This window comes from Alexandromys fortis, unplaced genomic scaffold (genome assembly GCF_014885135.2).
Source record: "Alexandromys fortis isolate MF-2015 unplaced genomic scaffold, M_Fortis_MF-2015_v1.1 scaffold_128, whole genome shotgun sequence".
NCBI lineage: Eukaryota > Metazoa > Chordata > Mammalia > Rodentia > Cricetidae > Alexandromys > Alexandromys fortis.
Window position 1 is genome coordinate 3640718 of NW_026068012.1, and position 21575 is coordinate 3662292.

The window sequence follows — 21575 nt, forward strand, 5'->3', positions numbered from 1 at the left end:
TATACATATATACACATATATACATATATATGTATACATACATATATACATATATACATACATACATATATACATATATACACATATACATATATACATACATATATACATATATACATGCATATATACATACATATATACGTATATACATACATATATACATACATATATACATATATATATACATACACACAACACTTAGATCACTCCCCACATATACCATGCACATGTCAAATACACCAGCACACATGGACACCTCCAATGCCACTCCTGGGACAACCTCCAGCTTAGGCTAAGTGTGCTAACTCACTGTTCCTTTCTCTTTTGCAAAAACACTAGTGTGCTTGTGTCTCCTGTCTCTGGCACCTTGGTTTCAATTGCTGATATGCAGTGCACATCAGTACATCTAGTACTGAGGGTAGTTATTCCTCTTGGAAGAGGATTTTGTGTTCAGGGTCTTTGGGTCTCCTGGATTGTTCAAGACATTGAACGCAATTGCTGAAAACACATGACCCCATCTCAGGGTGGTGTGGGAGGTCCTTCTGTTTATGTGTTGCTTTTATTGGTTAATGAATAAAGAAACTGTCTTGGCCTGTGATAGGACAAAAGAACAGAGATAGGCGGGGAAAAGTAGAGTGAATGCTGGGAGAAAGGAGGCGGAGTAAGAGAGACACCATGAAGCCTCCACCACCAGAGATAGACTGCTGAAACTTTGCTGGTAGACCACTGCCACGTGGTAAATTCATATGTAAGAGTTAGCCAATAAGAAGCTAGAGCTAATAGGCCAAGCAGTGGTTTAATTAATACAGTTTCTGTGTGATTATTTTGGGGCTAAGAGGCCAGGAACAACCAAGTGGCTCTCTCCTCCAACATCAGGGTCCTCAGGAAACCCAGCAGAATGACAAGTGGCCTGGTTCCAATCACACTTGCAGTGATAGAATGTAAACAACCAAATCCGTGAGCAACCTACTCAGCTAAACATAACTAATAGCTTTCAAATGGAAGCACTTCCCTCCCTCCTCACGTGCTTTCTCAGGGAGCAGCTCCAGCAGGCCAGACACACCACATCCCCAAACCTTCAGACTCCAGCCCCTATGCTGAGGCCACTTTCTGTGCTGTTAATGAGGTTCCTATTTGCTGAAAGCCAATGTAAATAAAATTATATAACATATATGGATAAAAGTGGGAACATTCCACTCAATCTTCATTGGTTCCTACAAATCTTCCACTATTGCTTCTTCCGCTCACCCTGGCACCTCTGAAATCAAACATGAGGTTTGCTGATGACAGTTTTGTCCTTTCCCTCGCATGAATGATGACCTCCTTACCCCTCTGACTTCTGGATGTCATGGTTGTCAATAAGACGGCAACTCACACAGCAAAGTAGCAGACTGCCTTGGAAACACTCAGCACTGGTTGTAAAATTAAATTCTCAACACTGAGAAAGGAGCTGTTGTGTTCAGATGGTAGACGCAGTCATGGAGCACGCACTGTGAAACAGCTCTTGACCCCAGCATCTCAGCCCCAATGAGAATGAATATACAAGCAACTCTCGGCACAGCTTGATAAAATACGCCAAAGGGAAGCTTCCCCCAATTCGCTTAACTCTAGCTGCCTTTTAATTATTTTCCCTTCCTTCCTAAAATGCAAAGGCTTTCTTAAATAATATCCATTTTCTGGAACTTTCCCTGCTTCCCCTGGCATCATCATCTGTGATCTGAAGCCTTTTGCCCATTCTCCTGGCCCCTCAGTACACCGCACTCACTAAGCTCTTTAGGACAGAAACCATCCTGACAGGGGCTGCTCCTCAGAGTCACCTCCTGTGTTATCTATGACAGACAGACATGGTTTTATCCATTTCACACACAAAGGCTTCATGCAAACTGCTGGTCTGTGTCATTTTCTATTTCACAGGGACAGAAAACTGCTCCCTTTTATCCCAAATGTGGAAGAGAGAGACAGTCTTCCTTAGACCTGTACTTACCAATCCTATCAGATAAAGCTCTTGGGTCATCTAGAAACAGGGGTCTTCAGCTAGCAAAGTCTACAGAGGGAGGCAGCTGCTGCAGAAGCAGTCGTGTCTGCTTTCTACATTTCCCCAAATCTGGTCCCCTTTGGTTGTGTCTTTGATGTTAGTATGCCGGAGCCCCTGGGGAGACTCTCACAACTTTATCAGCAGAAGCAGAGATGGAGTGTCAGGCCCCCACATCACTGCCTCCCTGCATGGGAGGAAATTCTCAATGGGCATCAGGGAGGAAACCCACAAAGAAAGACAGGGCCATTGTTCTCTAGGATTGTGTCTTAGGGCTCCTGGCAGCGGCAAGGACTCCATGCACTCTGATAGCCAAACCACTATATTTTTATGGGGCTGCATTAATTAATATTCAAAGGGCTTTTGCTGCTCTGCAGGACAAAGGATGCGACAAAGGGCATTAAATCAGGCAGGAAGCCCCCATGACTCACTGTTCTTGTTTCAGTAGTGTTAAGAAGACAGTGGGTCAGAATCCACTATATTTATAAGGATGTCAGGTGTGTGGTATGTACCTGTCCTGGACACACAGAGCTCTAACCTGCTAGCCGCTGTACCAGAGGCTGAGAGCAAAGGTGAAGCCATGTGGGATGAGAGATGCCTAGGCGGCAGCAATGGAGCCATCAGACATTATGATCTTTGAGGTAATTATAGGACTCCACTCCTAGGCTACCGAAGTATTCTTTGCAAATATAATCCAAAAGAAATGAACTCATTCATGTCCTGGATACTGGGAACTTCAAGAATACGGAAGAAGCAAAATTTGTTTCAGAGTGGGCCTCCGGCCACCTGAAGGCTCCACCATCCCCACTCCCATCCCAGCCCCAAAAAGAAGTTGGTGCATATAACCCAATCAATATGCAGTGAGGCCATTGGGCCAATCACATCAGATGCTCCTATCAGAGTCCCTTGGACCAGTCCTGTTTCTTCTTGCTTATTTTTCTCAGCCAAGGTGAAGGAAAGTAATGTACTCTGGTACAGACATCATTCTGAGGCCTCTTGTAGTCAGGCATCAGTGATGCAAGTTTCGTTTCATCGAAAAGCAATGACTTCTCAAGGGCTGGGGGTCCAGAGACATCCAGTGAGCAAAGCACTATCAAAACAAGTGTGAGGACCTGAGTTTCTATCTTCACATAAAGCTGGATATAGAAGCCGGTAATCCCAACACTCCTATGGAGAGATGAAGTAGAGACAGGAGAACACATGGAGGCTCACAGGCCAGCTAGCCTAGAGTAAGAGACACAGCAACAGTGGACAACCATAGACCTTGTCTCAAATAAGATAAGGGGAGTTCCTCCACTTCTATACTGAGGCACTTTCCTGTGTGCACACATGCACATGTGTGTGCGTGTGTGTGTGTGTGTGTGTGTGTGTGTGTGCACCCTTGCAGAAAGACAAATATCCATTTCCAAAGTCCAAAAACCTTTTGGCCCAAAGATGTATACAAACCCGCTACTCACATTCTCAAAGCACTTTGGCTGCTCTGAACTCAAGTGGCCCCCAGGCATTCAAGGCTGAGCCCCACAGCACCCTGGAGACCAGAATGCCTTGCCAGAAATCTCAGGAGGGAGGCACTGTGCTTGGTGCTGCTCTTGGGACCCTCCTGGATGTCAGGGGCTAACATCTTCCTGAAGCTAGCCCAGTTTCCTGAACCAACTCACTGCTCTGGAACTCATACCAGGTTTTCCACGGGAGAAGTCACTGCTAAATTGGGTGATATGCTTCAAGAAGGAATGCTGCCTGGGACAGATGCTCCAACCAAATGCCCTGGAAGCCTAGGCTGCCATGGAGATACAGGAAAAGGGAAGCTGGTCTGAGTGCAGCATGGGATAGAGCTTAACGAACCTGGCAAGACTTGCAGATGGAATTCAGGAAACATGAGTTCACCTTCTGGCGATCACCAACAGGGCATGTGTGGCATTGAGACTTTTTTCCTGGAGCTAAACTTGGATTCAGAAGAAGTTTGCTGTGGCTGGGACCACAGGCTGTGCAAAGTCTCCCTTGCAAAGAATTTGGGAGTCATCCCAGCAGCTCAGCCTTCATACCCCATCACCCCTCATCCCCAACATGGTTCTTCCACAGAGCTGCCCTGCCTTCACATGCCCTGTGCCCTGAGTTACCTCCAGAGAGAAGCAGAGGCCTTTCCCACCCAAGCCATCCTAAACTAGCTCATTTATCAAGATATCGGCTATTGTTAATAGTTTCTGTCAACCCCAGTGACCACATAACCTTGTCCCCTCAGTGGGTGCACTGCACCTATAAGCACCAGTGAATCTTATCAGAGAGCGATGCTCCCACCCACCTCTACTGAAAGAGCTGAACATGACTATGAAGTCATGAGATAGTCAGCCTAATTATAGGCCTGCTATATCCAGGCTGAATGTCTAGAGTCTGTCTCTCTCCACCTGGCTGACATACAAACAAATAGCTGTTCATTGATGGGTTCTTTCATAACATCCCATTGCCATCTCTCCATGTCTCCGTTCAGGCCCACATCCCCTGATCTCACTGGATTTGTGACTGACTACCTTGATGAATTACATAAGAACAGAGATGACAGGTGTTACGTCCAAGTGCAACTTCCCCCAGGGAAGATGCTGAGGCCTGAACCGGATGCGTTGCTATGTGATAGGGGAATAACCTTCAGGCCAGAGTGAGGGGGACAGTGAGCAACGTTCCAGACAGTCTCCTATTGGGATACATTCTGCCTACCCATTGCAGCAAGAAAAGGTTTCCTCTCCCGAGACACAAGTATCTAGTAATGTCAGCATGGGGTCCTTTCTTTTTCTCCCAGGAGACTCTCAGCTTAACCATGACAATATGAAAGCCCCTTCTCTTCAACACTGAACTAGTAAATGATTGCCTCAGAATATCTAGGTTCGCCATACAGACTCTCAAGGAGAAAACATGAAGATCATCAAACCATAAATGTTGGAGTGCAGAGGTGTGCAGGCGAGTCTTTATTCTCATTGCCACAATCACGTTAATCTCTGAAACTCAGCATTTTTCAGACCATAACAGATTACACGATTAATCAGCATTGTAGCAAACACTTATCATCCACTGAAGTGTGAGGGTGTCAAGTTCTCTCTAAGCCACTACGGAAGCCAGGCTTGCTGTGCCACAGGCCTATAATCCTAGCTATTCACAAGGCTGAGACATGAAAATTGAAAGTTCAAGGCCAGCAAGGATGACATATAGAGACCCTTCTCAAAATGAAAAGCACAAAAGAGTATTAAGTTGTGTGGCTGGATTCTCACTGAGCATGTGTGATGTCTGTGCTCAACCCCAGGACAGAAAACCAATAAATAAAAAGCAACGTAAATGAAAACAAAAACAAACAAAAAATGAAACTACAGCCTCTTGCCTGTCCTGCAATTCTGTATTTCTTTTCCAGTGTGTTTTCAGGATGACATGCCTTCATTTTCACGAGGGTCTTTCAAGTGGCTATTTTACATGAAATGACAGTTGACAGATCTCACCAAGGTAATCATGAAGCAGAAACAAAAACAAGGCATCTCCATGACAGGCTGAGCTGCAGCTTGTCTCTGTGAACTGACAGGCTGAGCCATAGCTAGTCAGGAACGACACTAGAGAGTGTGTGTGTGTGTGTATGTGATGAGTATGCATGTGGGGGGAGTGTGTATATATAGGTATATTGTGTGATATCTGTGTGTATTCCATATGTGTATGTATATATAAGTGTATATGTGTGTATAAGCACAGGTGTCCATATGTGCACACTCCTTGTCCTATTTCATGGAGACCACAGAGAGCAAGGAAGTTGCTTCCTGTATGTAACAACATACCATTCATCAGAATTATTCCCCACAGCAGCAACACATTTTTAAGACACCAGAAGTCACCATGAGAGGAGACACAAGATGGAAAAACTGCTCACTGTGTCTAGCTGGCCTTTCCAGGTCAAGAACAAAGGGCAAGAAGCCAACTTCAACACTGCTGGCAGTAGATAAACTGTGATCTCCCACAGACTGAGCTGGCCTGGCATTTCTAGTCACCCAGTACAGACCCAAAATTATTTCCATAGGGCCATCCATTTCTGCATAGAACATAGATTCTCAATAGAAACGGTGAGTCCAAAGTCAGTGATACAACATTACTCTTGCCACATTTAAAAGGACCAACAGAATAGAAACCACGGCTTCTGCTTGCACCCCAGTTCCAGAATATTAGCACACTTGTATCAATGAAGTGTCTCAGGGACACAATACTCAACTTACCTGATTTTTAAAAGCAGAAATAAAATCACAATTTTCCCATAAAAGTTTACACAGTACAAGTAATTGATATCCCTTAATTAGCCAGTTCTTCAATAAGTATGGGAAGTGGACCACCATATACTAGCGGGTATGTTAACCCCACCACATGCATGCCACCAGGCTTATTTATAATAGGGAGCCAATCAAGGCAGGCTCACCCTTTGAAGTAATCAACCAAGGAATTCTTCCTTCTATCACACACAAATGGAAGCCCAATTCCTACCTCTGAAGCAGCCTCATGACAAGCGATACCGTTCAGCCTACCTGAGACAAGTGAAACCGTGTCTTTCTCCCATGAGACGACAGTGACGTACGCCTCCACCGAGGAGGGGATAATGCACTTGAAGACCGCGACATTGCCTCTCATGGTTTTCTGGTCCTCCACACGGACTGTATAGGGCTCCCGTAAAACTGGAAGGCAGAGAGAGGATCCTTGTTAAGATGCATAGACAACGAGTCTATTCCAGACAAGAAGATGCTGTTCTAATGCAAAGGGCACGGCACAGCCTTTTGTGACAACTGCATAGCACAGGCAGTGGAGAGAAATCAGCAAATGTATTCATCTGTCTTCCATCACCTAGGTAAAAACATCCACTTCATTAGCAATATGCTCCACCCTGCACCTCCTAAAGGAGTCTAACCTGAGACATTGAACTGGGCCCCTACAGAGAGCATTAGAAGGCATGAGGGGACCTGGGCTTCCTGGAGGAGGAGGGGCAGATTCTAGGGATTAGTGTCTCTTAGTCTTCTGAAGACCCAGGTGTAACAATAATTAGGAAATGAATGCAAGACTCGAAAAAACTCAGGCTGGGCAAATGACTCAGTGGGTAAAATGCTTGCTGTGCAAGTGTAAAGATCTGAATTCAAATACACCAAATCCATGTACAGCTAGCGAAAACAGTGCATGGCTATAATCCTAGTGCTCCTAAGGTCAGACTGGTGGTGGAGATAAAAGGATCCCCCAGAAGCACACAGGCCAGACCGACTGATCTGAACAGTAACAAAAGAACAAAAAGACTCATCTCAAGCAAGGAGGACAGTAAGGACTAACACTAAGGGTGCTCTCTGACCATACACATACATGCCTGCACTCACACATTCATTCGAAGGAGTGAGAAAGAGAGAAAAAGAGAGATCCTTGAAAAGATTAAAACAAGGAAAATAATTCCTTAGACATAAACTCTTCAAAGATGTTTAAAACCTGTGTGGGAGACCATCATTGTTCTGGGAACTGTTCAAATACTCCCAATAATAGGAATATTCCAAAAAGAATCCAAAGGGTCTTCTCTGCATATTTGCCACATTGGGGCTCATGGGGGGCTCGGTGCCCACCAAGCATGCCCAACTGCCTGGGTTAAAATCCTTGTCCTGCCCGACATTACCTGCAAGGCAGAAGAAAGCTCCTAGCTCTACCTGCACCACAGGTGATGATGGGATACCTCCTGTCTGGGGCTATGGATGTAGCCACTGAGGTAGCTTCGTGTCTGCTCAGCAGGCTGGGTGAACCACCTGCCCAACAGCTGGGGATGGACCCGGTCTTTGTGCCAGGCTTAATGAGATAATAATGAACCTTGCTCGGATTATTTCTCTGTTCCAACTTTATTCACTCAATTCTAAATCAGGCACGGCGGAAAGGGCATCTTCAAGGTGTTCATTCCAAGTGTGAAATTTTCTAGATAGGCAATGAAATACCTCATCATTCAATCAGCTTCCTCGATGGATGTCACTCAGTGGACAAGTATGGGTCAAGAAAACTGGCCATGAAAATTTTTAGAGAGGCTGATACCCCAGGGAAGAGATGAAATGCCCCCAGTGGAGTGTCCAGGGTGCTGAGGGGATGTCTCTGAAAGAGGACTGACTCTGACCATACTGAGGGAAGCCAGCAGTGACATGCTGAGTGCCTTCATAGAGGACACAGCATTGATGAAACTGTTGATTCTCAACCAGCTTACTCTTTGTTCTTCGACAATACAAACATATTAGTGCATTGCCTTACTCTGTGGCATACTCTCCTTTATCCCCCTCTCACACCCATCAACCCTAGAACTCATCACTGGTCCCCTCCCCACATCAATATTTTATCTTGTTACCCACTGTTCTCTTTTTTAACACTCATATTTGGTCACTTTTTTCTAAGCTTGGAGAATTTCTTTGTCTCTATCCCAACCAGAAGTACCCTTCCAAATTGAAGATTCTTTGGAGATCCTGCACCTCCTCTGAGTATGGTGTGACCTGAAGCTCTGGATAACATGTAAAACCATGCCTACTACAAGAGGTCCATTGGGTACACTTGGGTGAACCAAATGCTTGTTTTCAGAAACATTGTGGCCAGGTGAGGGGAAGACTTTGTGTAAGCAAATGCCTAGAGCCTAGGAAGAGTTGAGGGCTCCTTTTCAATTTGGAAAGGGGCTAAGAATGAACAGATATAATTCTGTAATGATTGAAAACTCAGGCATCAGGGAGAGCAGCAGACAGAGGAGATGATGGGGTGAGGATGGGAGAGAAAGTGGGTGGACAAGAAGGAGAGAGAGATGGGAGCTCCTGAGAGCCTAATAAGTATCTGAGTCTCATATTTTGCCATCCTTTGGAACTGGGCAATTTCCTCAGACCTCCAGGACATTTAGCTTCACATATAATACATCACACATCACAAATGGAAAGGTTTACTAGAAATCAAGTCAAGGGACCTAATTTCATGTCAGTCAGAAAGAGAAAATGCTACCAATAGAAACACAAAGAGCATCGTCACAGCCTGTGCTCTGACGGAGCACCATGACAACAGAAACTTTGGGGAAAAGGGTTAATTGGGCTTACACTTCCTCATCACTGTCCCTCACTGAAGAAAGTCAGGACCGAAGTTCAAGAAGGGCAGAGTTCTGGAGGCAGGAACTGATGCAGAGGCCATGGAGGGTGCTGTTTACTGGACTGTTCATCATGGCATGCTTAGCCTGATTTCTTATAGAACCCAGGACCACCATCCAGAGATGGCACCAGCCAAAATGGTGTTGGTCCTCCCAAACCAATAACTAAGAAAAACTCCACAGGATTGCCTACATTCCAATCTTATGGAGGGCATTTTCTCAGTTGGGGTTTCCTCCTCTCAGATGACCATAGTTTGTGTCAAGTTACATAAATCTAGCCAGCAAAACTGACCCCTTATCAACCTGACACAAAAACACATAACAGTTAAGCCACAACCTTTCCTTTCTTGTTGATTAATATTAATAAAACATAATATAAAATATTTTAGTCTGAAATTGTCCCACAGCCTTACAAATTCAAATACTTCAAAAAATTTTCTTACTTAAAAATCTAAAGTCTCTGTAAAAGACAAAAATCTCATTTTTAAAAGTTTAAAGTTTCTCACCTATAAAATAAAAAACCAATTATATGTTTTCTTACTTCAGGAAGGAATAACCAGGGCATAGTCACAATAAAACCAAAGCAATGCCACCTCAACTGCGTAAATGCTCAATGCCCGATGTCTGAGATTCATTCATGATCTTCCGTGCTCCTCCACATGGTTTGGGTCAAGGTTCTAGCTCTACCTGCTGCAGCACACACAGCTTGTCTTCTGAAGCTCTGGCAGCCTCCACTCTACTGCTAACTGCTGTTCTTGGCAGTGGTTCCATGTTACCAATATCTCTGAACTGCTGGGGTCTTCTCTAGCAACTAGAATGCAATTTTACACCAATGGCCTCTCCTGGGTCTCTCTTCATGGTGCCCCAACTCAACTTCTCTGTGTGAGCCCTTTGATTCTGGACTTTCAAATGTTACTGAGGCTGAACCTTCACCAACAGCCTCTCCTGGCTTTTGACAGGGCCAAGCCTCTGTTGTGCTCAGTGACCCTTCGTGCCTTCAAAACCAGCACCATCTGGGTGACTCTTGTATTACCAAGTTTGGCGGCTAGCATGAGGGACAACCTTGGCTACCTCTAAACACAGCTTGCATGTGCTAACTCTGAGGAAGAATTCATCTCAAAGATGCTGGTTTCTTCTTAATCACTGCTAATTTCTCACCTTCAGCCGACCAGCATCTATTGTCCCAGTAATGAAGTAGTTTCTCTTCAACGAGTCTGGTATCTTGTTAAGCACAACTGACTCTTCAGGCCCAGGTAACCAGGACCACAGATTCCTAATTTGAACTATGTAATGGCCCTGATCATCTTTAAAAGACTCAAACTTCCTTCTGGAACTTCACAAGCAAGACCTCCATTCTCTGAATTTCTCTCAACATTCTTATCTTCCATACTCCCATAGAGTTATCTCATCAAAGTTTGAATGCTCAGTGGCTTTTCTAGCCTCAAGTTTCAAATCCTTCTACAAGACTCCCCAAAATACATGGTTAGGTCTGTCCTAGCAATACCCCAAAATCCTGGTCCCAAGTCTTAGTTGGGGTTACTATTGCTGCAAAGAAACAACATGACCAAAACAACTTTGGGGAAAATGGTTCATTTGGCTTTTACTTAGATATTGTAGAACATCACTGAAGGAAGCCAAGATAGGAACCCCAGCAGGGCTGGAAACTGGAGGCAGGAGCAGATGCAGAAGACATTGGGTGGGGAGTGGGTCTATGCTTAGTGCTTGTTCATCATGGCTTGCCCATCCTGCTTTGTTATAGAATGCAGGACCACCAGCCCTGGGATGGTACCACCCACAACAGGCTGGGCCTTCCCTCATCAATCACTAATTAAGAAAATGTTCTACAGGGATGCCTAAAGCTGACCTCATGCAGACATTTTCTGAAGGTTCCCTCCTCTCAAATAACTATAGCTTGTGTCACGTTGACATAAATCTACCATCACACTGTCCAAGACTCTTCCTTAGGCCTGGCTTCAGGGCCACAGGCTACAAGGTAAACAACTGAATCCTAGTTCATGTGACTCAGTCAAGGCTCAGCTCCTGGGAGACCTGCACATAGACTGTGAAGTGACTTTTCTTCTTTAGCCACCTACTAGCCTCTCTAGTGCAAAAGCTACCTTGAAAGTCATGATTTCAAATCTCTGTGACTCTTCTTTCTCTCCCCTATTAAGTTCACCTCTAGGTCCTAAATCAGTGATGTCACTTGGTTTACTAAATACCTTGTATCCAAATACTTTCCCATATCATTCATTCTCAAGACCAACAATCCAACTAAAAGCCATCATAGCGGCTGGGGAGGTGGCTCTATCAGTTGAGTGTTGATTGGTAAACCAGAGGACCTGAGGTCAGATCTCCAGCACCCATACAAAAACAGCGACAAGGAAACAGGAAGATGCCCAGAGCACACTAGCAGCCAGCCTAACAGAGTAGGTTCTCAGTGAGAGACTGTTTCAAAAAATAAGTTAGAAAACAATTGAGTCCCTAACATCCATCTCTGAGCTCCACCTGCAATGCATACATGCACATATACCCTGATGAACACACACATACACAGACACACACACACACACACACACACACACACACTGTAGAGATTTCTAACACAGGCACATAGCAAATGCTCAGTAAATACTGTTGCCCCTCCTTACCTACAACCCTGCATCTGCTCCAGTGACCTCCTGAGAAGTCAAGTCTGTGGATGACCAAGTGTACTAAGTTGGGTTCTCCCTAGAAGGAGCTCGGAGAGATGTAGGGTTAAGAATATGACCCAAACAAGCTGTGAGGGAATGGGACACAGGGGCTTCAGAGAAAGCTAGTGCACAATGTGGGCTTGCAATGGAGTTCTTCCACCCACCACCTTTGCAGCCCAGAACCCCTCCCACATCTGTGCAGACCAAGTTCCAGCAACCCAACGCTGGCTCAGTACTGGGCTGCAATAAAATCTCAGGACTGCACAGTCTTGTTTGTGTGCCATGGTGCCAATCACCAAGCACTCCAGAGGCTGCAGGTCCAGGATCAGAGTAACTAATGCAGATGCTACAGATCTTGACCAAGGGCTGACACACCTCTACGCCTCCACTGCAGCCACTATGTCTTCCACCAGCCAAATGAGGTGTGGAGGTAGGTGTCAGAAGAAAGAGACTGTAGTGATTACCTAAGGACAAACCAAGACGACTTGCAGAACAAGAGGATTGGAAGGGATTCATCTCTCCCTTCCCTTGCGGACATATGTCTCTAATAGGCAGCACCCCTTTGAAACATGATTTTAAAATAACCTGTTTTATTCTGAGAATTGATTTAATTCAAAGTGATCAAGGTTAATGATACAATTTCTGGGGCCAAGAGAAAAAGGAAATTTGGGGTTTCAGTAAAAAGGTATTAAGAAATAAGGTTAGAGAGATGGCTTCGCAGTTAGTTCAGAGCACTGACTGCTCTTCTAGAGGACTTGGGTTCAGTGCCCAGCACTCACAAGGCAGCTCACACTAGTAGCCCCAGTTCTAGAGAATCTGATGCCCTCTTCTGGACTCCATTGGCACCTGTGCACAATGCATATACATACAGACTCATATAAACATGTGAATAAAAGTAAAATAAATATTTTTAAAATATAAAGACATTAAAATATACAATTTTCTTTCTTCTGAGGTCTTTCTGTCATCTTGTCTTTGTTACTTAATGTCATACTCCTGAGGATACAGGGACAATGACAAGGTAAAGCTGGACTCTCAAAAGAGCTCAGAGCCCTCATCCCACAGTGATCACTTGGCACACCAGTGGTGAGGTCACCCATCCTGACAGCCACGAGCTGCTGGCATAATCGTCTATGTCCAGCTCCTGGTGGGAAAGCTGATCTATTAAGATTATGTAACAGGTAAAGTCACATCTAAAAAAAGTCTTTCACACAAGAATTCATGTAGCTCCTGCCTTCTCTACCCAGTGATTTTCTTTTTTAAAAAAAAAATTATTTATTTATTTATTTATTATGTATACAATATTCTGTTTTGCATGTATGCCTGCAGGCCAGAAGAGGGCATCAGACCTCATTACAGATGGTTGTGAGCCACCATGTGGTTGCTGGGAATTGAACTCAGGACCTTTGGAAGAACAGGCAATGCTCTTAACCTCTGAGCCATCTCTCCAGCCCCCTACCCAGTGATTTTCATAACTGATGCTTGGTGTTTAGATCCAGGAATCACTTAGCTGGTTTGAATATGTGTTGGAGGCCTGAGTCAACCCTTAACTTTTAATGTATGGATACACAAGTGAATCAGCTTCATTTATCAAGACAATGGGCTGTTATCGCTGGAGTACCTGGGCATCTTTGTCCATATTTCTGTCCTACTTTTCACTCATAATCATTACCCTTACAGCAAGTATTAAAATAAATGGTGTTGGCTTCCCTGAGTAATTATTCACTGCTAAGATGGCTTAGACCACTCTATATTCTTTGTGTTTCTATATGTGTTTTGGAATCAACTTGATTTTTATTTCTCAAGAGCCTTCTGGGCCACTTGGGACTTCTCTTGAACTCATAGGGATTTTGGGAAGAGGTGATATCTTAAAAACAAATCCTCAGCTCATGGAAATAATTTTTTATTTCTCCTTTTATTTCTGTCTCCTTTCGTTGCTGCAAGCTTTTGGAATTATATGTAATATTCTTTCTAGTTTAGGGTGAGATATTTTCCTAAGTATTGCTTGGTTTTTATTCTATTGTAAATAGTACTTATAAATTGTCTAATGATTGTTTGTGTGTTAAGCTCAATACCATGGTTTTGACAGACCTACTTATTAGCCCCAGTAGTTTATTTTAATGGATCATATTAGATTTTTCCACATTCATGATTATACTAACAAAGAAGTGTGAGTAATTGATGGAGGAGGGTCTATGTGTTACTTTCATTAGTTAATAAAGAAACTGCCTTGGCCCTGATAGGACAGAAAATTAGGTAGGCGGAGTAGACAGAACAGAATGCTGGGAGAAAGAAGCAGATTCAGGCAGTCGCCATAGCTCTCCTCTCCAAGATGGATGCAGGTTAAGATCTTACCGGTAAGCCACCACCTCGTGGTGCTACACAGATTATTAGATATGGGTTAATCAAGATGTGAGAGTTAGCCAGTAAGAGGCTAGAACTAATGGGCCAAGCAGTGTTTAAAAGAATACAGTTTCCGTGTAATTATTTTGGGTAAAGCTAGCCGTGTAGGAGCGGCGTGGCGGGAAGCAGCCCGCAGCTTTTTCTACAAGTAATATTTTTTAATTAGGGAGAGAAAGTAAGGTGTATTGTATGTATGTGTGTGGTTGTTTGATATATGTTCATGTTCATGTGTGAGCACAGACATGTGGAGGCCTGAGGTTGACATCTGGAATGTTTCTCAATCTCTCACTGTCTGATTAATCAAGGAAGGGTCCCTACATGAGCCCAGAGCTAAGCCTGCAGCAGAGATTCCACTTCACCTCCCCAGTTGAATTACAAGTGGCCACCAGAACCACTGGGCATGCTGTGGCAATCCCAACATCTGTCTTCATTCTTGCATAGCAAACTTTGCTTACTAAATCTGGTCCCCATCCAAAACTTCAGTCTTTGCAACATTTTATTGCTTTTCTTGTCACACTGCTCTGGCTACAACTTCCAAAGAGGAGACTGTCAAAACAGAACCTGGTGTTGTTCCTGACCTATGGGAAAGCATTTCCTCTTTGACCAACATTTCTGACGTTAAGCAGACCTGGGTTTCTGCCTTTGTTAGAATGAGAAAACTCTCACCTACTCCAAGTCTTCTGAGATTTCTGCTTGCTAATCATGAGATGTGGAACTTTATAATAATTTTCTGCATCACATGGAATGACCTACTTGTTTTTATTTTTAATACGGCAATAGAGTGGATTAACTCATCAATGTTTTTATAGTTGGTTGTGAGCAACCATGTAGATGCTGAGAACAGAACTCAGGTCCTCTGTAAGAACAGTGTTTTAACTGCTGAGCCATTTCTTCAATCTCAAGTTTTAGACTGCATTTTTTTAAACAAACTACCATTTCCCTTCTTAGTTGCCTTATTATCTATAACTCTCTGGTTATTTTAATATTTCTTTAGATTTAATACTATATATATTTTTTTAATTTATTTATTATTTATACAATATTCTGTCTGTGTGTATGCTGCAGGCCAGAAGAGGGCACCAGACCCTATTACAGATGGTTGTGAGCCACCATGTGGTTGCTGGGAATTGAACTCAGGACCTTTGGAAGAGCAGCCAGTGCTCTTAACCTCTGAGCTATCTCTCCAGCCCAATACTATATATCTTTAACTCATCACATCCCTAGTAGGGTGGTATTATGCCATGACACACTTAGTAAAATTATTGTATTATTAGATTTCCCAGACTCTATGCTAGGTTTTAATGCTCTGGCTGTCAGACATTTCCCTTCTAGTATCATCTTTGCTTAAACGTTCAATTATATTTTAAATGATATAAAATTAGTACAAAGAGGCACCAAAGGTAGGCAAATTCTTCCTGAACTATTCTTGCTAACAGGCACACCATAAATTTATGTATTAAGTGCAGCAAGAGTAGCGGTGGTCAGGAGCTTGATCAAATATGCGGGGATGGTTTAGCAGGGTTCCTACTGAAACATGACTCTAGGACAATAGATACGGCATGTCATGGTAGAGTCTGGTTTAGAAGGCAGGACTCAGAAGATCCTAGCTAACCGTTAATACAGAAGAGACTTCATTGCTGTCTGTCCCCTTTGAAGGAGCAGAGCTCTCACCACAGCTCTTGTTTCCACACCTGTGAGTAGCTACCTGTGTGTTTCTGTGTCCTCCATCAGGAAATATGGGATATTACAGAAGCCAATTCCAGGCTGGTTGATTCTCGCTCCTGCAGGACCTAGTCTGGGGAATTGTGAGCTTCTATATTTGTACCTTCCAGGTATTTGCCTTGTTTTTGGTTCAGATAAAAGGCTCCTGCTACTTCACCTCAGTCATAAGTTAATGCCATTAGCCACAGTTTGCTCAGGAGGAAGCATGAGTTGGACATGTTTGACCTTCACTGAGCTTTCCACAACTCACGCTATTTGCTAATTGACACACACAGATGTGCACCCAGTGCCTGCATACCCAGTCTTTGGACAAAGAAGCGTTTTATGTTAGAACTATGAACGCAAGTTGATGAGGCATTCAGTGAGTATAAAAGCCTCCACTTTTCAGGCACCTAAGCCTACATCAAAATCATGCAAAGGCTGTAAGAACCAGAGGTCAGAAAGCATCAGGAAAAACAGGACAGGTCTGTTGTACTCATAAACTCAAAGTTGCTGTGGTTGCCTTTTTCCGACATACACAAGATCAAACCATCTAACGTTTCAGCAAAGAAGGGGAGGGAATGTTAACTCCATGCTGTAAAAGGATAAATGTGGGCCCAATGGGTCATTCTAGAATAACACCAATATCAGCCTAGAGGGACAGTTCTGATTGACAGGTGTGATGGGTGACACAGGTGAGGGAATGCCTCCAGCTTCAGTCTTTGCCCCACAGTCAGAGCCGACACCATGCTCCCTCAGCTGCCCTTGAAGGACCATGTGGCTCTGTCTTTACAGACAGGGGAGCAGCATTTGCAAGCATTCAATAAACAATCTAAAGATTACAGTGGCGCTGTAGGGGTGGTTCAGCATGGGAGAGTGCCCGAGTCCAATCCCCAGTACTGAAGAATAATTAAATGAATAGAAACAAAGGATTAACGCAAGCATGATGTATTCATAACAGGAAGCAAAACTAAATAAGAAAAGATGGCATGGAGACACAGGTGTCCATGTTTCAAGGTCACTAACAGCAACCATGCAACAATGCAGAAGGGACACCAGGCACTCTGGTGCCACATCAATCTCTTCAAAGCTCCACAATCAGTTGGTTCTGTGACAAGTGCTTGCTGCATGAGGTACTGGGGTTAGAGGGTGGGCAAAAACAGGCAGATACCTGGAGCTCACTCCCAGCTAGCCTATTCAAACAGATGAGCTTCAGGCTCACTGAGGGACTCTATCTTAGAGAATAAGGTAGACAGTGACTAAGGAAGACACCCAATGTAAAGGTCAGGGCAAATGCACATGTACATACACCAATCACACACCCAACACTGAAAACAAGTGGACATTGAGCACTATCTGTCAGAAAACCCAAGTCAGAAATCATGGATCCAGACACAGGGAGAGCTATCTGAACTTCCACATCTTTCTAGAGTTGTATTTTGTAGACTATAAATAAGCGCTCTTAGCACCTCACTATAACGCTCAGCTGCCGAAGGCATCCAGGACGTCAGGCTATGGGGTCCTTACCCAAATTCCATTTGCTTTGTTTTAGCAATTTGACACATATCATGCTCCAAGCTCCTGGCTAAAGCCAATTTCTGCTTTTTCTAAGTATGTTCTTTGCAGGTTTAGGAGCTGAGGAGTTGGCAGTGTGAGTCACTGCTGAACCTATGATTGTTTATATCCAAGTAATCACATGCAGACTTTCTGAAAACATCACAGACTTTATTCATGCCCTGGAGTCTTCCAGCAGCACCTCCCCACCCACTGTAGATACTGTAGACGATTAAGCTTCTGGCATTGACCAAGACAACTGTGAAGATCACACCTGGTCATTCCTTGTATTACAGCACCATCCCACCCCACCACCCCACCATTTCAGATACCCAAATTCTGTTTGCTAACGGGAATCTCCTAGCTGGGAGTGTGCATTGCAGGGCTTTGATGACACCTTAGAAGGTCATGGTCTGTTCTGTGCTGAACAACTCTGAGGTCTGTGAATCCCAGTCAGGATCTCAGAGCTGACTTTGTAACAAGAATGAGTTTTAAAAGATGCAATATGTTGTTAAAAGGACACATTTCAGCAGTGTGTATGCCATCAGAAATGTAAACACAGCCTTTTTATATCAAGGGAAAGAGAAACTATTACATCAACTCTCTTTCCATTGCAGCATGCATTTAAGGTTATGTCTGTTTTCTTTCCTGCTCAAATAGTGGCCTCATGTCTCTCCCTTTCCTCTTCCCCCAGGTGAGATAGGAGATACACAAGCAGGAAAATGGATAGAAGTACACCCAGGAAGGAGGCACTGAAAACACGAGTCAAAATACCATAATGTAAAAGTACAATAAAGTTGGCATGGGGCTTGATAACCATTAGATTCATGTGAGTGCACAAGTGTATATTTGGACATGAGTGTTTGCATACATGCAGTCATGGCAAGGGTCAGCGGTAGGCATCAGGTCCTGCTTTATCACTTTCTTCCTTATTCCTCATGCAACAGGGCCTCTCTGTGAACCCTGAGCTAGTCTGGCATCCATGGAACCACAGAGACCATCCTGTCTCCATGTTTCACAGTGCTGTGAACCTGGAGCTAGGCTGACAGCCATAAAATCATAAATCCTCTGTCTCCACGCCTCACAGTGCTATGGACCCAGAGCTAGGCTGACAGCCATAAAACTACGGAAATCCTCAGTCTCCACCCTTCACAGTGCTGGGGTTACAGTAATAACCCCATATCTGGCCTTTTTATTTGTGTGTTGGTGGTAGAATACACACATAGGTCCTAATGTTTGCATGACAGGCACTCCTATACACAGAGCCTTCTTTCTCTGCACACAAAACATGTTTTTTCTAGATTTAGTCCCAGCGCTCCAGGACACTAAAATCTAGTGACAATACTGCAACCATCTGCATCAGCAGTATCCGCATGAGCTGATGAGGTCCCCAGGTCCTCCCTTCCATGTAGACCCAAAGAAGAGGAGTACTCACCAGCCTTGATGTGGACATCCTGACTTCTAATTTTCCCTGAAGGGTTTTCAGCTGTGCAATAGTAAGTATTATCATGGATTAAGGTGCTGAAGCTTGAAGGAGGGAAGGGGAAAATTTGGAGAGTGCCGTTGGGATGGACGTGGCGGATCCCGGGGACATCGTAGATCTCCTCGCCCGTTGCTAGGTACCATCTGAGAGTCACAGGAGGGATGCCTGCAGCCGGGCAGGGCACCAGCGTCCCCGACGTGCTTGCAAAGACTACCTCTTGCAGCGATGCATTGACAAAGTAGAGGCTGGAGTGGGGCTCTTCACTGAAAACTGCAAGAGATAACACAGACCTGTCAGTCATTATGGCCTCTCAGGGTTACACTGAGAAACAGTAGGGGACTCCACTAAGACTAGGTGGACTAGCATTGATCAAAATACTACAGAGAGTCTGGGTGTTGGAGGCAAGGAGTTGATGCTATGTCCATACTCTGCATGTAGCAGACAGGCAGTCTCAGGTGGACTTAAGAGCCTTTTAATGCATGCCCCATGACATGCTCTGTCTCTGGTGACCACAGCTGTATTTTGTACTAATTTTAGATGCATTGAATGCCCTTCTCCTCCTCCTCCTCCTCCTCCTCCTCCTCCTCCTCCTCCTCCTCTGTAGAACCTATGTTTCCTGGAACCAGGGCCTCGCAGTTTTCACTATCTTCTGAGGCACAGGGTCCAGCTACCAATGGGCCCTTCATAACAAGAAACAGGAACTAAAGTCCCATAGCCAGGCCTAGAACTAAAAGCTTCCTTTACCAGCTACATTGAAACCCATCTTTGAATAAGCTACAATTTTAAAAGGTAAAAACTGAAGATGTCTTGTAAAGCATTTTAAAAGAAAATGAAATGTCATAGCAGCAATGCACATTTTGTTGAAAATTTGCAGTGATAAAGAGAACCATGACAAGACATCAGCTCATACTTCCACCTGCATCTCTGCTCTGACCTGGATGCTTGTCTTTGCAGACAATCTACCAAAGTGCCTTGCCTATGTAGTTATAACATGCCAGGCCATACACAGAATCTCAAGTTTTTCTACAGAGACCACAAGTGTGTCTTCATGCTGTGTATTTGACACAACATTACTTTTAGAATTATTTAACTCATCTTTTTTACTTAAATCATTTCTGTTTGAATGATTGAAACCAAACCTACAAACCTGTCAATACACATCTGGGTTTTTTTTGGCTCATTTAGTGAGTATTTGTGTTTTTCTCGATGTCAAATGAATAGGGTGTAGTGTTTGTATGTGAAACTATGAAACTCAATCACTAGAGCCCAAAATTCAAGCATATATATAATTACAGTGAACAGGGCTGCTCAGATGGCTGCCTCTTTAAGAGGAGAAGCACACCCTGGCATGCATCTCAAAGAGAAAACACTGCAGGTCAGAGAGAAGAAAACTAGTGGGGATCGCCTGTTCTAGGCAAACAGCATCAGGACCCTTAGTGTCATTTTTCTTGTTCTCTGAACCGCAGTTCTGTGAAGATAAATAGGAACAACAGGCAGAATACAACATGAAGGTTCTGGTGAGTGTCCTGATTCAGGAAGAAGCTATGGGTAACAGAACCAAGATTCTATCTCTTAGGATTTGTGTTTTAACCTCTTTGGTTTCAAGGTGTCAACACGGCTTCCCTCCTGTGTGTAGGGTTCCAAAGCTGGTCCTCACAGATGGATCACCACCTGCCTGCCCTTCCTCGTCTGGTTTTTCTCAGGACTGTGGGGATGTGTGCTTTAGAAATGCAGTTGGTACTAAGTAAAAAGTTTCCGCATGCTGATAAGCCTCTCCTCTGACGTAATAATCTGAATCAGACCAAATTAAACTGAGTAAGAAAAAGTCCAGGTTTAATGGATACCAACGCTTCTGGATAGCTTTCCAGGTTCCCAGAGGAAGACTGGAAAACCACGTGTTTGTTCTCTGGGGAGCAGTTAAAATACCCTTTGGGAGTGGTCTTGAGTCTCTCAGGGAAGGGGTCATCATTTCTCGGGGTAGAGTCTGAACTGAGGCAGCTCCCAGAGGAAGAGGCTTGGAGTGGAATTTCCACCTGGATATTCCAGACTTTTTGGATAGATGGATGCCAGAGCCTGGGGTGTAGCCTTCACCCAAACACTAAGTCCGATAAATGAATGTACCCAGCTACTTACAAGTACTCAACTGACATGATTTGAGATGAGTGACTTAGTACTGTTTGTAAAGATAATGGGACTGGAGAGGTGGCTCCGTGGTAAGGAGCACTAGCTTTTCTTTCAGAGGACCTGGGTTCAATTCCCAGCACCCTCGTGGCAGCTCACAATGGTCTGTAATGCCAGTTCTAGGGGATCTAACACCCTCACACAGACATAAATGCAGGCAAAATGCCAATGAACATGAAATAAAAAAAAAAAGAAAAACAAGGAGCTGGGTTGCATGAGCGAGACTCAGTCTGTTCACTAAATGCAAGGATATAGTGGGCCACACCCTGTTAGTATCAGAGCCTCAGGACTCCGGAGGGAGGCTAAGCATGCATGTGGCTCCAATCACAGCTAAACAAGAGCACTGCATGTGTGGATATCTGTCTTCCTGCCACTGAAGATGCTATGTGGGCT

General features: G+C 44.1%; 1 protein-coding gene across 1 annotated transcript in view; it reads right to left on the bottom strand.

Moving 5' to 3' along the window:
* Dscam (DS cell adhesion molecule) overlaps nucleotides 1-19764 on the bottom strand; it is a 444522-nt gene extending 424758 nt beyond the window's left edge. Inside the window, exons 1-3 of the mRNA XM_050162107.1 lie at nucleotides 19746-19764; nucleotides 18954-19271; nucleotides 6574-6720 (exon numbers count right to left, since the gene is read on the bottom strand). Coding sequence (XP_050018064.1) covers nucleotides 6574-6720; nucleotides 18954-19271; nucleotides 19746-19764 — 484 coding nt within the window. The remainder of the gene's footprint in view (nucleotides 1-6573; nucleotides 6721-18953; nucleotides 19272-19745) is intronic.
* Nucleotides 19765-21575: the final 1811 nt, after the last annotated feature.